A 23,313-nucleotide genomic window follows, 5' to 3' on the forward strand; every position below is an offset into this window, starting at 1 on the left:
CAAAATTAATTGTATTTTCATTTGTATTTTTTCTGACTCCTTATTACATCCAGCCATAGAATTATACATTAAAATAAACATATTTGAAATAATTAAATTTAAATGATCATAATAATTCATTTAAAATGACCATATTTAATTATTAAAATAATTGCTTGTTTATCAACAACTTTAGCATTTTATTCATTACATTTTGAAGCTCTCAGAAGCCAAGTTATGTTATATTCCTTAAGATTTATTTATGCAAGTTTGAAGTATCAATTAACTAAACACAGTTTTGTTTGCATATTTTCAGGATGTATATATATATATATATATATATATATATATATATATATATATATATATATATATATATATATATATATATATATATATATATATATATATATATATAAAATACTTGACTTGGTGAATTCTAAATATACATGTAAATATAGTCCTCCCCTCTTAACCGCGCCCCCAACCACGCCCCCGCCCCACCTCCCGAAATCGGAGGTCTCAGGTTGGCAAGTATGGTTACTCTTGCTGTACAGTAATCTATATATTTATGTCTGCACCTTATTGCTCTTTTATCCTGCACTACAACGAGCTAATGCAACGAAATATCGTTAGAATCTGTACTGTGAAGTTCAAATTATGAATGACAATACAATAGGAAGTCTAAGTATTTGAAACAGTAAAACACGTTTTTTGGAATGTATTAAATATAATATAGAAAGACTGACTATGTTGGCAAAATTTGAGGGTACTGTGGATAGGACACTGATTAATCTTGCGGACACTGAACATGGAAGGGAAAATAGTATGGGAGTTTTTGAATAATACTGGACTCAAGGAGAGACTGTAATGTAATTATAAAATGAAACTGACGGTGGCAGTCATGCAACACAGATGGATGCCAGCTGCCGTAAAATTGAAAAGAAGAAGACGGAGAATCGCGCATGCGCACAAACAACGTTGTGCGGGGCCTTGCGACTGCATTCGCTGCCAAATTACCGTGTTCTCATTATGCTGTACTTTCAACCGTGTTTATGCATGAATAATCGCCCGTATCGTTTGTAGAGATAAAAGCCAATTACGTATAGTAACAGCCCATTTTGAAGGTGCACAGAGAGGGTTGGAAGCAGCCCGGGGACACAAGAGGCCGCCATGAAGCTGACGGACAATGTGCTACGGAGCTTCAGAGTAGCGAAGGTTTTCCGGGAGAACTCGGACAAAATAAACTGCTTCGATTTCAGTTCTAATGGCGAATCAATCATATCAAGCAGCGATGACGATTCTCTAGTCTTGTACGACTGCCAGGAGGGGAAGTAAGTTGCAAACAGCATATTATGACTCATGTTATTTTAGTTAGCTACATGCTAACGATGATGCTAGGTAGCACGCCTGTAGATTATGATAGTACTGCTTGCAATTCCAATATAAACAACATTAATCATAATATCTTACGATTCTGACGCATGCATTTATAAAATTAGGTCATCGATATACCACTACAAACAAGTATGTGTGTACAATATGAGAACAACAACAATTTATTCACATCCACTATATTGCCAAAAGTATTTGGCCACCTGCCTTGACTCACATATGAACTTGAAGTGCCATCCCATTCCTAACCCATAGGGTTCAGTATGATGCCTTGTTGCAGCTATTACAGCTTCAACTCTTTTGGGAAGGCTGTCCACAAGGGTCTGGAGTGTGTTTATAGGAATTTTCCACCATTCTTCCAAAAGCGCATTGGTGAGGTCACACACTGATGTTGGTCGAGAAGGCCTCCATTCTAATACATCCCAAAGGTGTTCAATTGGGTTCAGGTCAGGAATCTGTGCAGGCCAGGCAAGTTCATCCACACTAGACTCTGTCATCCATGTTTTTATGGACCTTGCTTTGTGCACTGGTGCAAAGTCATGTTGGAAGAGGAAGGGGCCTGCTCCAAACTGTTCTCACAAGGTTGGGAACATGGAATTGTCCAAAATGTTTTGGTATCCTGGAGCATTGAAAGTTCATTTCACTGGAACTAAGGGGCTAAGCCCAACTCCTGAAAAGCAGCCCCACACCATAATTCCTCCTCCACCAAATTTCACATTCGGCACAATGCAGTCCGAAATGTAGCGTTCTCCTGGCAACCTCCAAACCCAGACTCATACATCAGATTGCCAGATGGAAAAGCGTGATTCATCACTCCAGAGAAGGCATCTCCACTGCTCTAGAGTCCAGTGGCGACGTGCTTTACACCACTGCATCCCACGCTTTGCATTGGACTTGGTGATGTATGGCTTAGATGCAGCTGCTCGGCCATGGAAACCCATTCCATGAAGCTCTCTGCGTACTGTACGTGGGCTAATTGGAAGGTCACATGAAGTTTGGAGCTCTGTAGCAACTGTCTGTGCAGAAATTATTTGCACTATGCGCTTCAGCATCTGCTGACCCCTCACTGTCAGTTTACGTGGCCTGAGTTGCTGTTGTTCCCAAACTCTTCACTTTTCTTATAATAAAGCCGACAGTTGACTTTTGAATATTTAGGAGCGAGGAAATTTCACGACTGCATTTGTTGCACAGGTGGTATCCTATGACAGTTCCACATTGGAAATCACTGAGCTCCAGAGAGTGGCCCATTCTTTCACAAATGTTTGTAGAAACAGTCTACATGCTTAAGTGCTTGATTTTATACACCCGTGGTGATTAGGACACCTGATTCTGATCATTTGGATGGGTGGCCAAATACTTTTGGCAATATTGTGTACATGATAAAGCCAGTATTATCAGACAGGTCTTGTAAAGACGATTCCAGTGATATAAGTGCCATTTTCCTGTGACAAGAAAAATATGAACTTTTTAAACAGGAAGAAAAGCAGTAATTTATGTTTAACTTCCAAAATAGTCTCTCTATTTTTGATGAAATAACATTAGAGGAATTATTACAGCGTGTAAGTGGGATAAAACAAACAACATGTTTACTTGACCCACTTCCTGGGAAACTTATCAAGGAACTGTTTGTATTATTAGGTCCATCAGTGTTAAATATTATAAACTTATCACTTTCCTCCGGCACTGTTCCCCTAGCATTCAAAAAAGCGGTTATTCATCCTCTGCTCAAAAGACCTAACCTCGATCCTGACCTCATGGTAAACTACCGACCGGTCTCCCACCTTCCGTTTATTTCCAAAATTCTCGAAAAAACTGTTGCACAGCAGCTAAATGAACACTTAGTGACTAACAATCTCTGTGAACCTTTTCAATCCGGTTTCAGGGCAAATCACTCTACGGAGACAGCCCTCGCAAAAATGACTAATGATCTATTGCTAACGATGGATTCTGATGCGTCATCTATGTTGCTGCTTCTTGATCTTAGCGCCGCTTTCGATACCGTCGATCATAATATTTTATTAGAGCATATCAAAACACGTATTGGTATGTCAGACTTAGCCTTGTCTTGGTTTAACTCTTATCTTACTGACAGGATGCAGTGCGTCTCCCATAACAATGTGACCTCGGACTATGTCAAGGTAACGTGCGGAGTTCCCCAGGGTTCGGTTCTTGGCCCTGCACTCTTTAGTATTTACATGCTGCCGCTGGGTGACATCATACGCAAGTACGGGGTTAGCTTTCACTGTTATGCTGATGACACTCAACTCTACATGCCCCTAAAGCTGACCAACACGCCGGACTGTAGTCAGCTGGAGGCGTGTCTTAATGAAATTAAACAATGGATGTCCGCTAACTTTTTGCAACTCAACGCTAAGAAAACGGAAATGCTGATTATCGGTCCTGCTAGACACCAACATCTATTTAATAATACCACCTTAACATTTGACAACCAAACAATTAAACAAGGAGACTCGGTAAAGAATCTGGGTATTATCTTCGACCCAACTCTCTCGTTTGAGTCACACATTAAGAGTGTTACTAAAACGGCCTTCTTTCATCTCCGTAATATCGCTAAAATTCGTTCCATCTTGTCCACTAGCGACGCTGAGATCATTATTCATGCGTTCGTTACGTCTCGTCTCGATTACTGTAACGTACTATTTTCGGGCCTCCCTATGTCTAGCATTAAAAGATTACAGTTGGTACAAAATGCGGCTGCAAGGCTTTTGACAAAAACAAGAAAGTTTGATCATATTACGCCTATACTGGCTCACCTGCACTGGCTTCCTGTGCACTTAAGATGCGACTTTAAGGTTTTACTACTTACGTATAAAATATTACACGGTTTAGCTCCAGCCTATCTCGCCGATTGTATTGTACCATATGTCCCGACAAGAAATCTGCGTTCAAAGAACTCCGGCTTATTAGTGATTCCCAGAGCCAAAAAAAAGTCTGCGGGCTATAGAGCGTTTTCTATTCGGGCTCCAGTACTCTGGAATGCCCTCCCGGTAACAGTTAGAGATGCTACCTCAGTAGAAGCATTTAAGTCCCATCTTAAAACTCATTTGTATAATCTAGCCTTTAAATAGACCCCCCCTTTTTTAGACCAGTTGATCTGCCGTTTCTTTTCTTCTCTCCTCTTCTCCCCTGTCCCTTGCGAGGGGGAGTTGCATAGGTCCAGTGGCCATGGATGAAGTGCTGGCTGTCCAGAGCCGGGACCCCGGGTGGACCACTGGCCTGTGCATCGGTTGGGGACATCTCTGCGCTGCTGACCCGTCTCCGCTCGGGATGGTTTCCTGTTGGCCCCGCTGTGGACTGGACTCCCGCTGATGTGTTGGATCCACTGTGGACTGGACTTTCACAATGTTATGTCAGACCCACTCGACATCCGTTGCTTTCGGTCTCCCCTAGAGGGGGGGGGTAACCCACATATGCGGTCCTCTCCAAGGTTTCTCATAGTCATTCACCGACGTCCCACTGGGGTGAGTTTTTCCTTGCCCGTATGTGGGCTCTGTACCGAGGATGTCGTTGTGGCTTGTACAGCCCTTTGAGACACTTGTGATTTAGGGCTATATAAATAAACATTGATTGATTGATTGATTGAACTTACACAAAGTCAATGAGGCTCAATGTTTTGCAAATTTTTAAAAACATTTTTAATATTTACTCAATTTGAAAAAAGTTGGTTTTACTAGAAAGCTTGCCAAACAAAGAGACAGGAAAATAGGTTTCACAGTCACTGTGTATTTTTAGTTGATTCAATTCATGAAATTAGCGTTTGAAGTTACTGCTGCCTGGACTGGACTTATGAGTCACAAAACAACCAGGCACTCGCGGGTACAAAAAATCAGTGTGCGAATCGATCAATTTAAAAGAAGATTGATTGACTCACAAGAAAATGTATGATTTATATTATAATAGAACTTCCAGTGAACATTTTACTCAATGTAGATTTTTTGCAAGGAAGATTTGTCATGTTAACCTGCCAAACTTTGTCAGAGCTTTTTGGCGCGAGTACTTGTTGTAGGGTTTCCCCCGAATGTAACTGTTTGTGGGGTACCGCCACAGCAAAATTAGAACAGCCACACCTTAAAAAAAATATATATATATTTTTAAACCAATCAATATAATGTATTGTAACCTCCAGAAGAAGTCACATGAAGTTTGACGCTATTCTTAACTTTAATTTCAAATTTTATGCTAACAACCGTCCCAATTCCAACGCATATTCCCTCCCGTGCACACGTCTGCCTTTGTGCTTCACTCCCAGACACATAACACTTCCTCATTGTCCGCCAACCCACTTACAGGCGCTGACAGTGTGTTCGTGATCCTGGGAACAATGAACAACAAATCAAAACCACATGAACATAAAACATTACCACCTGCAGGTCGTTACAGTATGAATGGCTATATGTTGCCTACCTATTATTTGTGCACTATTGACTAGTGACTCACCAAAAACTTGGCTGCCGGAAAAAGACTGACCATCGAAGGAGCGCTGCCGAAACAGGATGTTTTGACGACGTAGGGGATAAGCACAGGATTATCTGCAATGTAGAATAGAATAGAATGCCTTTTATTGTCACAATACACAGGCAAAATGAGATTAAAAGCAACTCCAGTATCAGTGCGACAGTCTATAAATATGCAAAACATAGGTAGGAAAGAAAATAAATAGTGCAAAAAGAGGTGAGGTGCCCAGTCCAGTCCTGAGAACGAATGTTCTGAATGTGTTGTTTAAATATTATACTATATAAATATATACAGAAGCATTCAGACTGTGGGTGGAAGGAAAAAAGAGGTGTTAAACTATAAAATCAGTGCGTATGAGAGTTCACCGTGGTTATGGCTTTAGGGAAAAAAAATTTCTTGAGTCTGTTTGTCTTAGACCTGATGACCCTGTAGCGCCTTCCTGAGGGCAACAAGTCAAACAGATTAAAGCCAGGGTGGGAGCTGTCCTTGATACTGTTGGTAGCTCTGCTGAGTTAGTAGGAGGTGTACATGTCTGTCAGGTAGGGGAGAGGGCAGCCGATGATCCACTGTACTGCATTTACCACTCTCTGAAGCCTCTCCTCGTCTGCAACGGTGCAACTGCCGTACCATGCTGTGATGCAGTATGTCAGCAGGCTCTCAATGGATGAGCGGTAGAAGGTCAGCAGCAGGTTGGAGTCCAGGTTGTACTTCTTGAGGAATCTCAGGAAGTGCAGCCGCTGCTGAGCCTTTTTAGTGTTATCTGACCAGGAGACATTGTCAGAGATAAGGACGCCAAGAGACCGGAAGGTGTGGACCCTCTCCACACACTCACCCTTGATGTAGAGGGGGGCTAGGTCAGTGCTGTGTTTCCTGAAGTCGACGACAATCTCCTTGGTTTTCTTGGTGTTCAGAGCAAGGTTGTTCTCTGAGCAGCAGTTTGCCAACTTCCGGACCTCCTCTCTGTAGGCTGCCTCGTCCCCCTTTTTAAAATGAGTCCGGACGACACTACGGTGGTCGGACTCACTAGGCAGCATATCTGCGATGTGGACCTGCTGTAATATATCCGAGATATACTCATGGGCAGTGATCTACAAAATTGAGGGCGGGAATCTTTGGGCATCTCACGATTCGATTACGATTCAATTAAAAAGCAATTATTGGCGCATCTTTAATTTATGTATATTGATGGAGTATTACATTTATTTTTGTTTCACTAAATTTGCGTTTATCACTTGCATCTTACAAAAACAGTGCATTTGTAATAACAGTTAAATAAATTCTCATCACATTTATTAAAATAATGGAAATGCGTGCAAAACTGAAACATAAAAAAACTGGTCAAATTTCTCTGTGAGGTGGCTCGCTGCAGTCAGCCACATTTTAGAACTGTCTGCATTACTTTATTTACAATAAATAAATCATCGGTTATTGACGTTTACTAATTGATTTTATAATTGTCCATGTCCGAATTGCGATGCATCTAAAAATCGATTATTCCCCCCCCCACCTCTACTACAAAATGTGCAAATATTAAGAGAACAGTGGCGGCTTTTAAGAAGAGAAAGTCCAACTTTGGCAGAAGCGTGAAGCAAGTGCGGCGTCATGCTCGCTGCAGCTGGCTTTTCGTCTGGGACATCGAGGGACCGAAGTAGAGTCTCTAAATAAGAGTACAGTCTATAGTTACACCAGAAAAAGACGCTAGATTTGTTGCTGCTCGTTTTTAATAAATAAATAAAAAGTCACAATGTCATCTGAAAAATTCTCAACAAATTACATTGTACAAAAAGCAGCAATAACTAAAAATAGAGTAAAATGATAAAATATTTGTTAATTCTAATTAATAATTTATCATTTGTTTTAAATGTATGTTTAAATTTTTTTTAGTATTTAAGAAAATCATCATAGCAAATGATGAGAATTATACGATGACATCATGGTGACCACATTCCCCACCGCCACAGTATTTTGGCAATGTAAGGGAAACCCTGTGTCCAATCAGAAAATGTTGATATTTAGGTTGAACTACAATATCCAATCCAATCCACTTTATTTATATAGCACATTTAAACAACAAAAATGTTTCCAAAGTGCTGCACATAAATATTAAAAACAAGATTCAAATATTATCCTTAGCTCCACCAATGACTGAATTAAAAACACAAATAAATAAATATAAAACCAATATAAAAATAAATATGATTAAAAACGATTTTAAAGGGTAAAATCTAATAAAACAATAAATGGAAATAAAAAATGAAACACACAGAGGACCACACAACTCACGTAGTGTTAAAAGCCAAAGAATAAAAGTGGGTCTTAAGACAAGACTTAAAACACTCCACTGTGGGAGCAGTTGGAACATGGAGGGGCAAAGTGTTCCAGAGCTTAGGGCTGACCACAGAGAAGGCCCTGTCTCCCCTGGTTTTAGGTCTGGTCTTGGGCACCACGAGCTGGAGCTGGCTCTCGGACCTCAGAGCGTGCGCAGCAGTGTAAATTTGGACATGGTCCGAGATATAATGAGGTGCCAGTCCATGCAAAGCTTTAAAAGCAAACAGCAAAATTTAAAAATCTATTCTAAAATGGTCATGAGCTTTGGGTTATGACCGAAAGGACAAGATCACGGGTACAAGCGGCCGAAATGAGTTTCCTCCGCCGGGTGGCGGGGCTCTCCCTTAGAGATAGGGTGAGAAGCTCTGCCATCCGGGGGGAGCTCAAAGTAAAGCCGCTGCTCCTCCACATCGAGAGGAGCCAGATGAGGTGGTTCGGGCATCTGGTCAGGATGCCACCCGAACGCCTCCCTAGGGAGGTGTTTAGGGCACGTCCGACCGGTAGGAGGCCACGGGGAAGACCCAGGACACTTTGGGAAGACTATGTCTCCCGGCTAGCCTGGGAACGCCTCGGGATCCCCCGGGAGGAGCTGGACGAAGTGGCTGGGGAGAGGGAAGTCTGGGCTTCCCTGCTTAGGCTGCTGCCCCCGCGACCCGACCTCGGATAAGCGGAAGAAGATGGATGGATGGATATTCTAAAATGGAATCTCAAGAATTGGGGTTATATGCTGGCGTTTCCTGGCCCCTGTTAAAAGTCGTGCTGCCGCGTTCTAGACTAACTGCAACCGGGACTAACTGCATTGCAGTATTCCAGGCCACTTGAAATAAAAGCATGCACGACTTGTTCAAAAAGGTTAATAGATAAAAACGTTTTTACTTTTGCTACAATATGTGTTCTATGTGATGAATAGTGGTGATGAAAACAAAGCGAACGCAGTTGAACTCTGAAAACGGCGGTCCGGTCGCTACTCCCGATGGCGCGATCAAGCCTGAAATGCCTGACCACTGAGGAGAGCCAGCCAGTGGCAAATACACACATACCTAATACAAATAAGCAGTTGTTTGTACTTTGAATAATGCCTTTCTCTTTCAAATCCCACCAGACCCAAGAGGACCCTATACAGTAAAAAGTATGGAGTGGATTTGATCAGGTACACACATGCGGCCAACACAGTGGTCTACAGTTCCAACAAAATCGATGGTATGTTGACATCTTTTGTACAGACTTGAATGTAAAAGATGTTGGCATTTTTGTGTCGGTCACACGTAAGTTAAATTCATGATCTGTTGTTAAATAAGGACTAAAAACATAAGACAATATTGCACCTTTCTTATGACAGCGCAAAAAGTCTTGTTTGTCAAAGCTTTCCCATCAGGTGGAGGTTTGACAGCGATCATATCCAAAACTGCTGACTGCCATTAGCGCTGGCTGGAGTGTCGCAAAGCCCATTTTGGTGTCTTTTTTTATTAATGTTGAGTGAAAATAGCAGCATGTCCAGTGTTTCCCCCAGAAGTGGTGTCTCTCCGGCGGACAGACCGGGGAAGGGGGTGGGTGAGTGTAAGGATCAGTGTAACTCGGCCTGTTGCCATCACGTCTCCACCTCGTCGCTGCCACCACAGCCTGGGGGGCAATAGACTACAGACTGCGGTGAAGTAGGCCGGCTTCGTCGCGTGAAGAAGCCTATAATTTTTGGTTGTGCTTTCCGCTCCATTTGCTGAATGGCGATATACGATATATATCTCGATATTTTTTCCGTAAAGTAAAAACAAAACAGTCCTAGATACCTGAGATACTAAGTATGTCATTATTATGACTTAGTAAGACAATATTGTGACTTAGTAATTTACTAAGTCAAAATAATGACTTACTGTAAGTAAGCGTTTGCAATAAGCGTTTGAAAAAAATAGTTAAAAGTGGGGCCACATGCTGTCATATTTTCAACTCATCATGCTTAATTTATTACAGCATTTGGGAAGCCTGTAGTTGATTTGTATTATGTAAATGTTATATTTGTATCAACATGTGATAGCAGGGACCCTGCCATTCAAAACTAAGCTGCTACATTACTAATGATTAATGTAACTACAGCTGAAAAAATAGTACAATAGAAATAGGAGAGACTATTCATCCCTGAACACCACGGAGTTCATGTAGGCTTTATGATGCAGTTACCGTAATTTCCGGACTATAAGCCGCACCTGACTATAAGCCGCACCAGCTAAATTTAGGGGAAAATACAGATTGCTCCATATATAAGCCGCACCCGACTATAAGCCGCAGGGTTTTGATGTGTAATTACCGTAGTATATAGGGGTTCCTGCTACCACGGAGGGGATTGTCGGGACAGAGATGACTGTTTGGGAACGCAAAGCGTCCCATTTATTAACAATAAATCTTTCAATCATTCAATCAAACTTTCACATCTTTGACATGACGAACAGCATTCTTGCAGAGTACAAATAATACAACGGTGCAAAGTAATACAAAGTGCTCGCCTGTACGTTATCAAAATAACCAGCCTACCGGTATATGAAAAGTCAGTCTTTAATCATTGTGTCATGGTCTTCCTCCTGCGTACTAAAACCACCGAAATCCTCTTCGTCGGTGTCGGAGAAGAACAGGCCGTAAATAAGCCGCACCGTTGTATAAGCCGCAGGGACCAGAACGAGGGGAAAAAGTAGCGGCTTATAGTCCGGAAATTACGGTACATTATTATATCAACTATCAGAGACAGCTTCAGGAAACTCTTCATTTAACATAAAGTCGTTTTTTGCTGTTTCAACACAGCTCAATCAACACAGAAAAAGGTAAAGTGAAATAACTTAGTTGTTAACTGTAGGTCAATAATGCTTGTCTTTCTCTCAGACAGACAGGGCTTTGCTTTTCGTTACACACACGCACGCACACACACTGCAAAATGAGCTAACGTTACGCTAAAAGCTAATTAGCCTTCACCTCAAGGACTGCGAGCGAGCTGAGCTGCCGCTTATGTTTCTAGAACGTCAACGGGCTCATAGTGATGTTACTAGTAGTTGACTGGCTAATCTTTCTAAACTTGTGACGGCCGCAGTTCAGACATCCCTGTTGTAAAGAGTATTTATGTTTGGTATATTTTCGCATCTAAACCTTTTTAATATACGGACATCAAATAGTAGCCATATCGAATGCTTGTCCGCCATTTGGTTGAAGCCCAGCAAATACCGTTACTATTGTAGCCAAGTTTCAGTACAAGTTGCGGACAAAAGATGGTTCAAAAAAGGAACTTTTGTATTTTAGACACATGTCATAGCTACTGGGTTGGAAAATATAAGTTATCTAATCAGACATACAGCAATCAAAATACACATCAGCACAGAACTTGAATGCTTGCACTGCACAAAACGATTGGTTCTGTTACAATTCGAAGAAATAGGGTGATTTTTTTGTCACATTTTTGAAGAAATATGTTCGATATATGTCACACTTTTCCTTTGTACTGTCATGCATGATGCCCATATCTATTTAGTGTAGTGTTTTTTTATGTTTTCAGGATGCTTTGACTGGATGCATATGTTTTTGCTCACTCTGGTCTGAGGTAGTTGTTTGTACAGTTTTCGGGTTTGTGATTATGCCCCATACAGGAGCTAACTGTACAAGTAACTGCCTTGCCCATGGCTGAGTGCTCTCATCTCAACTGAACAAGTGACTGGCTGCTTCTTTGCTTGTCATTCATCGTTTATGTACTGTATACGTTGATCTCATATATACTTATTTTGCTGTTTCTTTTGAAGATACAATCAGATACCTGTCCCTTCATGACAATAAATACATCCGCTACTTCCCTGGGCACAGTAAAAGGTAAGGAGTGGAACCATTGCGTTGCATTGATCCATTTGTTCTTATGTCCACTGTTATGTTTTGTTCTGTCCAGAGTAACCTCCCTCTCCATGTCTCCTGTGGATGACACATTTATTTCCGGTTCCTTGGATAAAACCATACGACTGTGGGATTTGCGCTCTCCTAACTGTCAGGTAACACTCACTCACTTGTCCATAAACTGGTCATGAAATAAAGTACTGCGCAAGTAACCTTCTCTTACTTGTGTGCAGGGCCTCATGCACCTCCAGGGGAAGCCAGTGTGCTCTTTTGATCCAGAGGGTCTCATTTTCTCCGCTGGCATTAATTCAGAAATGGTTAAACTTTATGATCTGCGCTCATTTGATAAGGTGACTGTGGAAACAATAATGATGTTGCAATGTCAAGTATTGGGGGGAATTTTAACTTTCTTTTTATCCACAGGGTCCCTTTGCCACATTCAAGCTTCAGTACGACAGGACATGTGAGTGGACGGGACTCAAGTTCAGTAACGACGGAAAGCTCATCCTTCTTTCCACAAACGGCGGTGCTCTTCGGATTTTGGATGCCTTTAAGGGAGCGGTGCTACATTCCTTTGGGGTAAGGAGAAGATACGGCGCAAAAATGATCAGTTTGTGCAAAACAAGATTGTTAGTTGACGCCAAGTCAGGTGAAATTATTAAACATTTGCAGGCGGACGGTAAACGGGAATGATAAGTTGCCACACAATTTTTAAATACTGTATTTACCACAAAGTGTTTGCTTGTGGGATATTTATTTCTTTTGCTTTGGTAAAGTGAACTTGCATAAACCTTTGAAGGGGACATCTGCTGAATTTGGTATTTTCGCACTTTCAAATGTTGTTACAATGTTGGATTCTCAGCGTCAAATCATAAGGTTTGGGCATAAACCCATAAAAAAGGTAGGTTAGGCGATAAAACAACATCAATATACACGGTATCGCGATTGACGCGTAATTGATATCAATACAAAATGCGTTCCAGTAGGGTTGGGTGATATGGACCAAAACTCATCACCCGATACATTTTGGCTGAATACTGATTAATGATGGGTATCGTGATATTTTTTTCCAGGAAGTGAATTTAGACAAAGTCAAACCCAAATATGCATGTCAGGATGTTTTATTGAAACAAATACTTAACATGAGTACATTTTTGGAAATGTTAAAGTTTCATGCATAGATAGATGCACATAAAAATATTAAAAAACCTTGAAAATAATATAAAAATAGTAAAGTATAATCTTAAATCTTCTTTAAAACTATTTTTTTGCTATGTTCAAATTCCCAGTAACAGCAACACAAAAGAACAAAATAAAGTATTTGGTTTAAGCCGCAACTTGAAAATAATTTCCCTTTAAAAATAGCAGGCGTGTTCTTCTACTCTCATTAGTTTGTTATTCAGTGTGTTCTGGAATATTGGCTAGAATATCCGCATGTTCATCAGGTTGTTTTCTTGTACCTGCAGGGATACAACAATAACAAAGGTGTAACGCTGGAGGCGTCATTCACACCTGATTCGCAGTTTGTTGTTATTGGTAAGTGGCTCTCTTTCTATTGCTCTTTATTTTGAAAATGAGACTAATCCTATCGAAAATATGCAATTGGTATAGATCAGGGCTGTCCAAACTTTTTCCGCTGAGGGCCGCAAAATAAGAAATGAAAGCATGTGGGGGCCTTTTTGATATTATTCATTTTCAAAACCAATGCAACATATTTATTATTGATTATTATTTAACCTTTAGGGCTTCCCTCAAGTTTGATCCCGGGACCCGGAAGAGTCTCAGTCTTAAAAAAAAATCCAAAGACAAATATTTAATGTGATGTAATTGGAGCCTTTAATAGGCCAATTATGCGTAACAAATTATTTTGATTAATTTTATCATCTTTTTTAGAAACAAATCCCACTAAAATTCTTAAGGATCCAAAAAGCCCCACCGATTAAAGTGTTAAAATAAGTTTTACTTCCCCAAAAAATATTTTAAAGTGCATTATTTAATGTAAAGTAATTGGAGCTTTCAATAGATTAACAATTCATAACAACATTCATTTTGATTCATTATTTTAAATTAAAAAAACAGCCTGTATTGCAGCTTTGTGTTGTTAGTCAACAATGCAACTTTTTCTGGTTACATTTCACCTGTTTGCTCTTTTATTCCCCATTTTTATGTTATTTCCTTTTTTTTTTTAGTATTTTTAGAATTTGCCTCGTTAATGCCCTTGCTGGAAGCAAAAAAAAAATGCAAGCTATAAAAATTAGCTGTGGGCCACAAATGGCTCCCGGGCCGCACTCTGGACACAGCTATAGATAATAATGTAAAACAAAAAGTCTTCACCTTTAATTAAATTGGTAAAACAAATGTAAATGCTGTATTGACAAAAACAAAATAAAATGTGACCCAGAAAGTAATATTTTAAAGCACCTAATTAGGACTGGGATTTTTGGGGTACTTCATGATACAATTCATAATACATGGCTCACAATCACAATGATGTCTCGATATGACTATACTTTTTACTGATATATTGCTCTTAAAAACTGGGTGTGTGCCATCTTAGGCACCTCAACATTCAATTTGATTACAATTCAGGGTGCTACAATTCGAATATTAGATGATTAAAACAATTATTCTGATTTACTCCATTATTGGTGCAACTTTTTCCTCATACAGGGTTTCTTTTCAACAAAGTGAGTTGACAGCATCCATAAAAGGAATAAATATTACACCAAATAATCCAACAGACTTTCCACAGAAAAAAGCTGCTGTTATTACAAAGCATAATGCGGAAATCCCTCTTAGAAATATCACTTCATTTAACAAAAAACCTCTGCTATTTTTTCAGATTTCGATAATAGCAAGTTAAATACAAAACAAATAGCTTATTCTTCTCATTCAAAAATGCCAGTCTTACCAAACAAAATAGTTTACAAATCACTTATTTTGACCTAAAATCATTAGTCTTCAATTCTGAAGGTTTAATCTGTCCCTCTAGGATTTTGCAGGCTTTTTTGTGATTGTTGTGGCAAAAGTTGCATTGTTTTGAGGCTTATTTTTTCAACAACATTGATTCAACTTGTGACTTAATGAATTTATACATTTTTAAAATTTTCCCTGTACTCTTAACCTCAAAAAGCACAGTATTTTAACAAAAATTGGAAAACAAATATTGTATTGACATTTAACACATTTTATACTGCACAGACTTAAAAGTAGACACTAGATAGCAGTAGAAGCACATACTCAGAGTTTATAGTCAAGTTACTGTATTGTTTTAATATTGGTCCATCCATCAATCCACCCATCTTCTTCCACTTATCTGAAATTGGGTCGCAGGGGCGTCAGCTTAAGCAGAGAAGCCCAGAACTCCCTCTTCCCAGCTACTTTGTTCAGCTCCCCCCAGGGGTACCTGAGGCCAGCTGGGAGGCATAGTCTCTCCACCGTGTCCTGGGTCTTCCCCGTGGCCTTCTAGTAGTCGGACGGGCTCTAAACACTACTTTTTTAGGTACTGACTGAAATCTGTCTGTACTAGAGGTGGGAATTTTTGGGCACCTCATGATTCGATTACGATTCAGGGGCTTCGATTCGATTATAAATGGAATAATATACATCTATAATTATTGTATAGTATATTATTATTGTATTGTTAACAAAGAATAGGTTATCTATTCTAAATGTATTACATTTAATTACTGATAATGTGTGCATTCTGTTGAAGTGTACAAGTGTAGCATTTATTAATTTCTTATTTCACTACTTCACATTTAAGATAGCTTAGGGCCGATCATTAGTTTAAGGCAGATCATTAGCATTAATGCCACATTTTAGAACCGTTTGTATTACTGTATTTAACATCCGTAATTAATCGATGTTTGGACGTTTGTCCAAAGATTCATGAATCGCCCACATTCTAATCGTAATGCTTAAGAGAATCAATCATTTTCCCACCTCTAGTTGGTACTACCAGGTACCGTTTCATGTCAAATCAAACGGTGCTATATTTTGATACCTTCGTTGCACATGACATCACATCCGGTTGCAGACTCTGAACTTGCGGAGTGGAATCAGCCGGACTGCGTCTGGGTAATGTTTTAATTGTCCATGCCAACAAAGCAAGAGTACAGCAGGGCTCCACTTTTCAAAATGCGCTAGCTCAATGCTAATTCATGTCGGGTTTGCCGTAGAGTCGTAGACATTCTACCGATTAAAAGTAGCGATTTAACATGACAATTACGACACTTCTAAATTTGGTAATCAAGACTACAACTAAAATACATGTTACAATCATGTGTGATACGTGCAATATTTGAGATTTAAGCATGGCTCAACAAAATAAAAGACTGGCCAACTTAATGGCAAAGACTACTATGACGGGATGGTCCCCTGCTGGCCTCACTATGGACTGGACTCTCACTATTATGTTAGAGGCACTATGGACTGGACTTACACAATATTATGCTAGATCCACTCGATGTCCATTGCACCGGTCGCCCTAGAGGGGGGGGTCACCCACATCTGCGGTCCTCTCCAAGGTTTCTCATTGTCATCCCACTGGGTTGAGTTTTTCCTTGCCCTGATGTGGGATCTGGGGCCGTATTTATCAAGCGTCTTAGAGTGCCATTTTACACTTAAGTCCTGAGAATTTGCGAAATTTAGTCCTACTCTCAAACTTAAGAATAAAAGCTATTTATCAACTTTCTTAAGTCTAAGAATCACTCCTACTCTCCACGATATTTAAGAGACCTTCAGAGGTGTCTTAAGTGGTTAGGAGTTGCCAGCAGGGGATGGCACTGAGGCGAGAGAGACGTGTGCGAACGTTCAGGGAGCGGAAAGATGTCCTGGCTTTGTTTGATGACGAGCAGCTGATCAAACGGTATCGTTTAGACAGAGCGGGTATTATTTTTGTCACAGATTTAATCATTTTCGATTCCTTGTTGATTTCTGCATGTGGCTGCAGTGGGCTAGTATATATAGAGCCACCCACACCCGTTTCAAATGAGTTGCCTAATTAATGAATTGGAAAGAAGAGAGAGACGTGTGCGAACGTTCAGGGAGCGGAAGGATGTCCTGGCTTTGTTTGATGACGAGCAGCTGATCAAACGGTATCGTTTAGACAGAGCGGGTATTATTTTTGTCACAGATTTAATCATTTTCGATTCCTTGTTGATTTCTGCATGTGGCTGCAGTGGGCTAGTATATATAGAGCCACCCACACCCGTTTCAAATGAGTTGCCTAATTAATGAATTGGAAAGAAAATGTTATGAGAGTAGCGTATGTGTGAGGTGAGTAAAGTCAGTGAGTGTGTGGGCGAGAGAAGAGAGGGAGCGGTAGCGTGAGTGCGGGCGTGGACTAGTTTGTTTTGTATTATTTTGTAGTTTATTGTCAAAATATACACTCCCATTGTCCACTTAAATATTTCTAAGATATTTCTTTATTCTTAGACAACGGATTCCCTTCCGTGATTGGTCATTTCTATGGACACAGAAATGACGTCACCTAAAATTCCGTTTACGGCACATAGTAATGTCGTAATTCAGCTCTGAGTGTGACACTTAAGATTCAGTCCTACACTTCGCTGAAAGTGTGAGTAAGACGCTTGATAACTAACTTTTAAGTGCAGCTTTCAGCGAAGAATTTATTTACTCTTAAGTCAACTCTTAGCAGACTTCTTAGGAATAATTCTAAGAAGCTTGATAAATACGGCCCCTGAACTGAGGATGTTGTTGTGGCTTGTGCAGCCCTTTGAGACACTTGTGATTTAGGGCTATATAAATAAACATTGATTGATTGATTGATTGATTGATACTTCTTGGTTAAGGCAACCCACCGTAGTCTTTGCTGCCATCTAACATCTTGAAATGGCAACTGCATGTACAGTCTATTACACAATATGGGACAGTACTTGCTAATGAGACACAAAAGTGTAAGAACACAAGATAACAACTGGACAGCTCAGTGTTAAGTGTTTTAACATATTTGAAAACACAAACGTACCGGAAATTGGTACCGGTGAGACCAGGGGCCGTACTTATCAAGCTTCTTAGAGTGCCATTTTACACTTAAGTCCTGAAAATTTGCGAAATTTAGTCCTACTCTCAAACTTAAGAATAAAAGCTTTTTATCAACGTTCTTAAGTCTAAGAATCACTCCTACTCTCCAATATATTTAAGAGACCTTCAGAGGTGTCTTAAGTGGTTAGGAGTTGCCAGCAGGGGATGGCACTGAGGCGAGAGACGTGCGCGAACGTTCATCTTTGTTTGATGACGAGCAGCTGATCAGAGCAGGTATTATTTTTGTCACAGATTTAATAATTTTCCATTCCTTGTTGATTTCTGCATGTGGCTGCAGTGGGCTAGTATATATAGAGCCACCCACACCAGTTTCAAATTAGTTGCCTAATTAATGAATTGGAAAGAAAATGTTATGAGAGTAGCGTATGTGTGTGGCACACACATACGCTAGGTTACAGCATGTGAGGTGAGTGACGTCAGTGAGTGTGTGGGCGAGAGAAGAGAGGGAGCGGTATTGTGAGTGCGAGCGGGGACTAGTTTGTTTTGTGTTGGATTGGCTGTGTGCAAGCAATCAATAAAGCAAGATTTGCAACTAATCGCCGGACTCATCATTCACTCTAAAGTCGTCCGCTGTGGAGACCCACTGCCGGGTAAAGTGAAGGGTGTTGCCCCGAGCATACATCCTGGAAAAGTGTCTCCCCTGCCTCTTTGTTACGGTCTGGGAGCAGGAAGCAGGAAAGGTGCAACAAAAAGGAAACATTTATTTTTGATTCATTGCCAATATTGTTTGTTTGTTTTGTATTATTTTGTAGTTTATTGTCAAAATATACACTCCCATTGTCCACTTAAATATTTCTAAGATATTTATTTATTCTTAGACAAGGGATTCCCTTCCGTGATTGGTCATTTCTATGGAAACAGAAATGACGTCACCTAAAATTCCGTTTACGGCACATAGTAATGTCGTAATTCAGCTCTGAGTGTGACACTTAAGATTCAGTCCTACACTTCGCTGAAAGTGTGAGTAAGACGCTTGATAACTAACTTTTAAGTGCAGCTTTCAGCGAAGAATTTATTTACTCTTAAGTCAACTCTTAGCAGACTTCTTAGGAGTAATTCTAAGAAGCTTGATAAGTACGGCCCCAGGTGTCAATTCCCAGGTACCAGGAATTAGTACTGTATCAATACAAACATGAAAGATACCCATTCATAGATCTGACCCATCATTAGAAATATAGTGTGATCCCTGATCCTCATTTTGCTTCTGTAAAACTTTACATTTCTCTTCTCGTCACTTTTCCTTTCAGTCCTTCATTTGTGGACAAAACATTGCATTATCATCACAAAGTGTTCAGAATCGATTCTGGATTCAACACGGTTCATGCAATGTATTATTTGGTGTAATAATTAGAAGGAATCTTTTTCAAAACAGGTTACAGGTTTGAAAAGATCCTTCTGGTTGCATGGAAATGGCCTAAAAACGTCTTTTTGAAAATTGATTCTCATCTTAAATGGATTTTTGAAAAATATGAATCGATTCAGAATTGGGTGAATAAGAATCGCTATTTGTATGTTAATTTATTTTTTTGGTGCACTCCTACGACCTGACTCCAGACTCTCTTCCACGTACTCCTCCTCCTGCATTTGTTGCAGCAAAAACTGTTTTTATGCCCATGTTGGTGCGGTTAAAAGGCTTTGAAGCTTGGAAGTTAGCGGTGCTTAGCTTGTCTTGCCAGGGATCTTTTGCGGTTTTCAGTTGTCTTTTTGAGGAGTTTGTTTCTTTTTTCAAATACTTTTCAAGCCAGTTATGTCAGCAAACATATCTGAGGTTTTGGTCAAGTTCTTAGGTCCGGAAAAGTGCCAGAATAGTCCAAAACCTGTGAATCAACCAATTCTTTCTTCCTCGCAGGAAGTGACTTGAAAATAACTTTTTTGGTTTGAACGTTCACATTTATTGGTTGTCTCCAACCTGTCGCTCCCGAGCTACAACTAACTCGCCAGAGGGTTCTAGAATAGTAACACGCTATTATGCACAGCTATCTAACAAAGCTGCGACACATTGGCTGAACTATGGAATATTTTCAATGGCTCTTTATGTGAAACGAGTACTAATTTGCACAATAGAGTAATGGAACGTAACTTCCGCTTTAGACTAGCGAACCCTGTACTTTCCTAAAAGGACATCAGTACTAATTTGTGTGCTTCATGGGCACATAACCAATCTGTGGGGGTCAGTCAGAATGGTTGTTGATTGGTAGGAAGATTAGATATTTATTTTCCTCATTGTAGACAAGAGTTTGGGTCTGGGTTCTAGCTGTGCCTTTCTAAAAGTCACTCTATTTTCTTTTGAAATCATAACACTGATATTTTGCAAAGGTTTATACACCGCCAGTATAATTTCAAAGTTGTGTCGCTCATTGTAGGCTCTGAGGACGGAAAGATCCATGTGTGGAACGCCGAGAGTGGCATGAAGGTCGCCGTCTTAGATGGCAAGCACACAGGGCCCATCACCTGTCTTCAGTTCAACCCCAAATTCATGACGTTTGCAAGCGCCTGTTCCAACATGGTGAGTTGATTGTGTCACTATCTCTTTCCATTCAGTATATGATCGCATTTGCGTGCCACTTATTATGCTACACAGTTTGTCCTAAAGACAGTCATGCCATGAAGTTAACTCAAGTTCTCGTATCAGCAGACCAGGGTCAATGTGATATTCAGTTTTAGAAATGCTTAAAGGAGCCATATGTAATGTGGCCAGAAATGGTACTGCAATCACGGTCAAAATTCTGTAGTCCCTTCCCCCTCTCCCTGACCGAGGTCGCCAGATACGCAGCCGAATCCAGCTCGATCGACTGGGCTACGCCAAGGAACTTTGAACTTCCACTGCCTCTTATTAGAGGTTGAGGTGCTGGCACGATAATAGCTGCATAGACAAGGGTTTTGTCAATAACACATCTCTAACCAACACATTTGACACAGAAATGAGGCTATATTCAGGAAGAATTACATCATGCCTGCGTACAATATCACAACAATTGGCAATCATATGGTTATTGTCAGTACTATCAGAAAACAAAGCCAAAAACAAACTACAACCAACGCTAGCAATGGTTATACTGGTGAAAATAAGTAATGCATGCTTAGCAGCCTAATGTACGCCCAAAACTAAAGAGGGGACATTTTACCAAGGTATGCCGAAAGGCTACACCAATGATGAATTATTTTATCATGTCAGTTGGATGACACATGGACATACAGGCTAACTAGCATATATTTCTCCAGTTAGCTTGTAGGTCCATGTGTCTTTAGCCGGGCTAGCATGCTAAAGCATTACATTAGTGTGATGGTGCTTTGCTCCTAAGCATTGGTTGCAGGAACATACTAACTTTGTTAGGCAAGGTCATAGACTGTACTGGACAATATAGTTTACATACCAAATGTCCATTTCCAATATATTACAAGTCATAAGAAAACGTAAATGCCTTCCTTACGTATCAAGGAGTAAGTTAGCAAGTTTGGCGTCAGATGAAAAAAAATCCTCTCCATCTTTCGAAGGCATCCCCGATACAAATCCTGGTTTTGTTCCTGGCTTTGTCATGAATAAGTTGAGAATGGTAACTTTTACATTGACTAAGGTCTGACATGTTTAGTAACTTTACCAGTGGCAGTAGCTAGACCCAAGATGGCGGTGCGTATCTGGCAACCTGGATGTGACACACTCACAGACTTTCTAATTGGTCAAACAGTGGAGGGCGGGACATCGAAATGAAAACAAAAACAATATTTCGGGGCTGTAAATCTAATTTTGAAATGAGCATATACCGGCTGAACTACCGTTATCAGTTATAGAGGTATTGGAAAAGAAGATGATTTATTATTGACTTTTTGCATATCAAGTCTATTTAATGATGACTTGACATTAAATTATTACATATTATAACTGTTTTGTCCTGAATTGTTTTTCTCTCTTAGGCGTTCTGGCTTCCTACCATAGATGACTAAAGTCCACCAACAAGGAGTAGTACTGCAGTGAACGCCACAATCATGTGTTAGTGAGGTTAAAATTCAAAAATGTAAATATCTTATGTGCAGAATTAGAATTGTGTCTATTTGTTTTTTTATATACATATATTTGTATTCAAAATTAAAAACGTTCCTTGGAAACTATATACGCTTCTGTCATTTAGATCAGTGGTCCCCAACCTTTTTTGCACCACGGAGCGGTTTAATGTAGGCATTAATTTCAGGGACCGGCTTCCCACTTGTGAAAAATACAACTCACTATAACGCTGGATGAGTGGGAGCCCTGGGCTTGTTTCTTTGCAGTGAAATGCAGATGGAAATCAGCCTTTGGCTACAAATCTGTCACATTTATATTTGATATGTTTAATGTGCATTGTATCATGTCACAAACTTATAACAAATGGCAACTTCCTATGAGGAGTTTTACTGTACATCTATAAACAATCTCATAGGTGTGTCTAGTGCACAGGTGTCAAACTTAAGGCCAGATCTGGCCCTCCACCTTATTTTATGTGGCCCGCAAAAGCCTGGAAAAGTGTGTCAATAAAATACCTTACTAATGATATTAGGTTGTTTTTTTTAGTTTAACAGTGGAAAAAAAATAGTGTCCAAAATTGCAACAAATATATTATCTAACTTTGTTGGTCAAAATCCAAATAAATATTTAAATATCTGCTTGACTTAAGGTTTCGAAGCAAGTTATCCATCAAATTGTACACTATAAAAATGACTAATAGATTTTACTTTAAAATTTAGGGAGTTTTTTACGGCAAACACGACCAATGTTTGGGTTTTTTTAAATCCACGGTTGATGATTTTATGGTACCACATTTTATTATGGTAAAAAACTGGCGGCTGAGTTGCCAAAATAATTATGATGTAGTTTCAGTAGAAAACATTAATACGATGTAGTTTCAGTAGAAAACTATTATTATGATGCAGTTTCAGTAGGAAACATTATTATGATGTAGTTTCAGTAGAAAACATGTATTATTATGATGTCGTTTCAGTAGGAAACATTATTATGATGTAGTCTCAGTAGAAAACATGTATTATGTAGTTTCAGTAGGAATCATTATGTAGTTTCAGTAGGAATTATTTAGTATTATGTAGTTTCAGTAGAAAACATGATGTAGTTTCAGTAGGAGACATTATTGTTATGATGTAGTTTCAGTAGAAAACATTATGAAGTAGTTTCAATAGGAAACATGTATTATTATTATGATGTAGTTTCAGTAGGAAACATAG

The 23,313-nt window shown here is 39.7% G+C and overlaps 1 protein-coding gene across 1 annotated transcript; it reads left to right on the plus strand.

The window, feature by feature from the left end:
* Nucleotides 1–901: 901 nt before the first annotated feature.
* LOC133643035 (WD repeat-containing protein 82) lies at nt 902–22,209 on the plus strand. Its single transcript, XM_062037441.1, has 9 exons — nt 902–1,313; nt 9,281–9,378; nt 11,949–12,015; nt 12,089–12,188; nt 12,267–12,383; nt 12,457–12,612; nt 13,500–13,569; nt 20,466–20,608; nt 22,015–22,209. The coding sequence occupies exons 1-9, from the start codon at nt 1,153–1,155 to the stop codon at nt 22,042–22,044; spliced, it is 942 nt and encodes a 313-aa protein (XP_061893425.1). The 5' UTR covers nt 902–1,152; the 3' UTR covers nt 22,045–22,209.
* The last annotated feature ends 1,104 nt before the right edge of the window (nt 22,210–23,313 follow it).

This window comes from Entelurus aequoreus, linkage group LG26, assembly GCF_033978785.1.
Source record: "Entelurus aequoreus isolate RoL-2023_Sb linkage group LG26, RoL_Eaeq_v1.1, whole genome shotgun sequence".
In the NCBI taxonomy this organism is placed as follows: Eukaryota; Metazoa; Chordata; class Actinopteri; order Syngnathiformes; family Syngnathidae; genus Entelurus; species Entelurus aequoreus.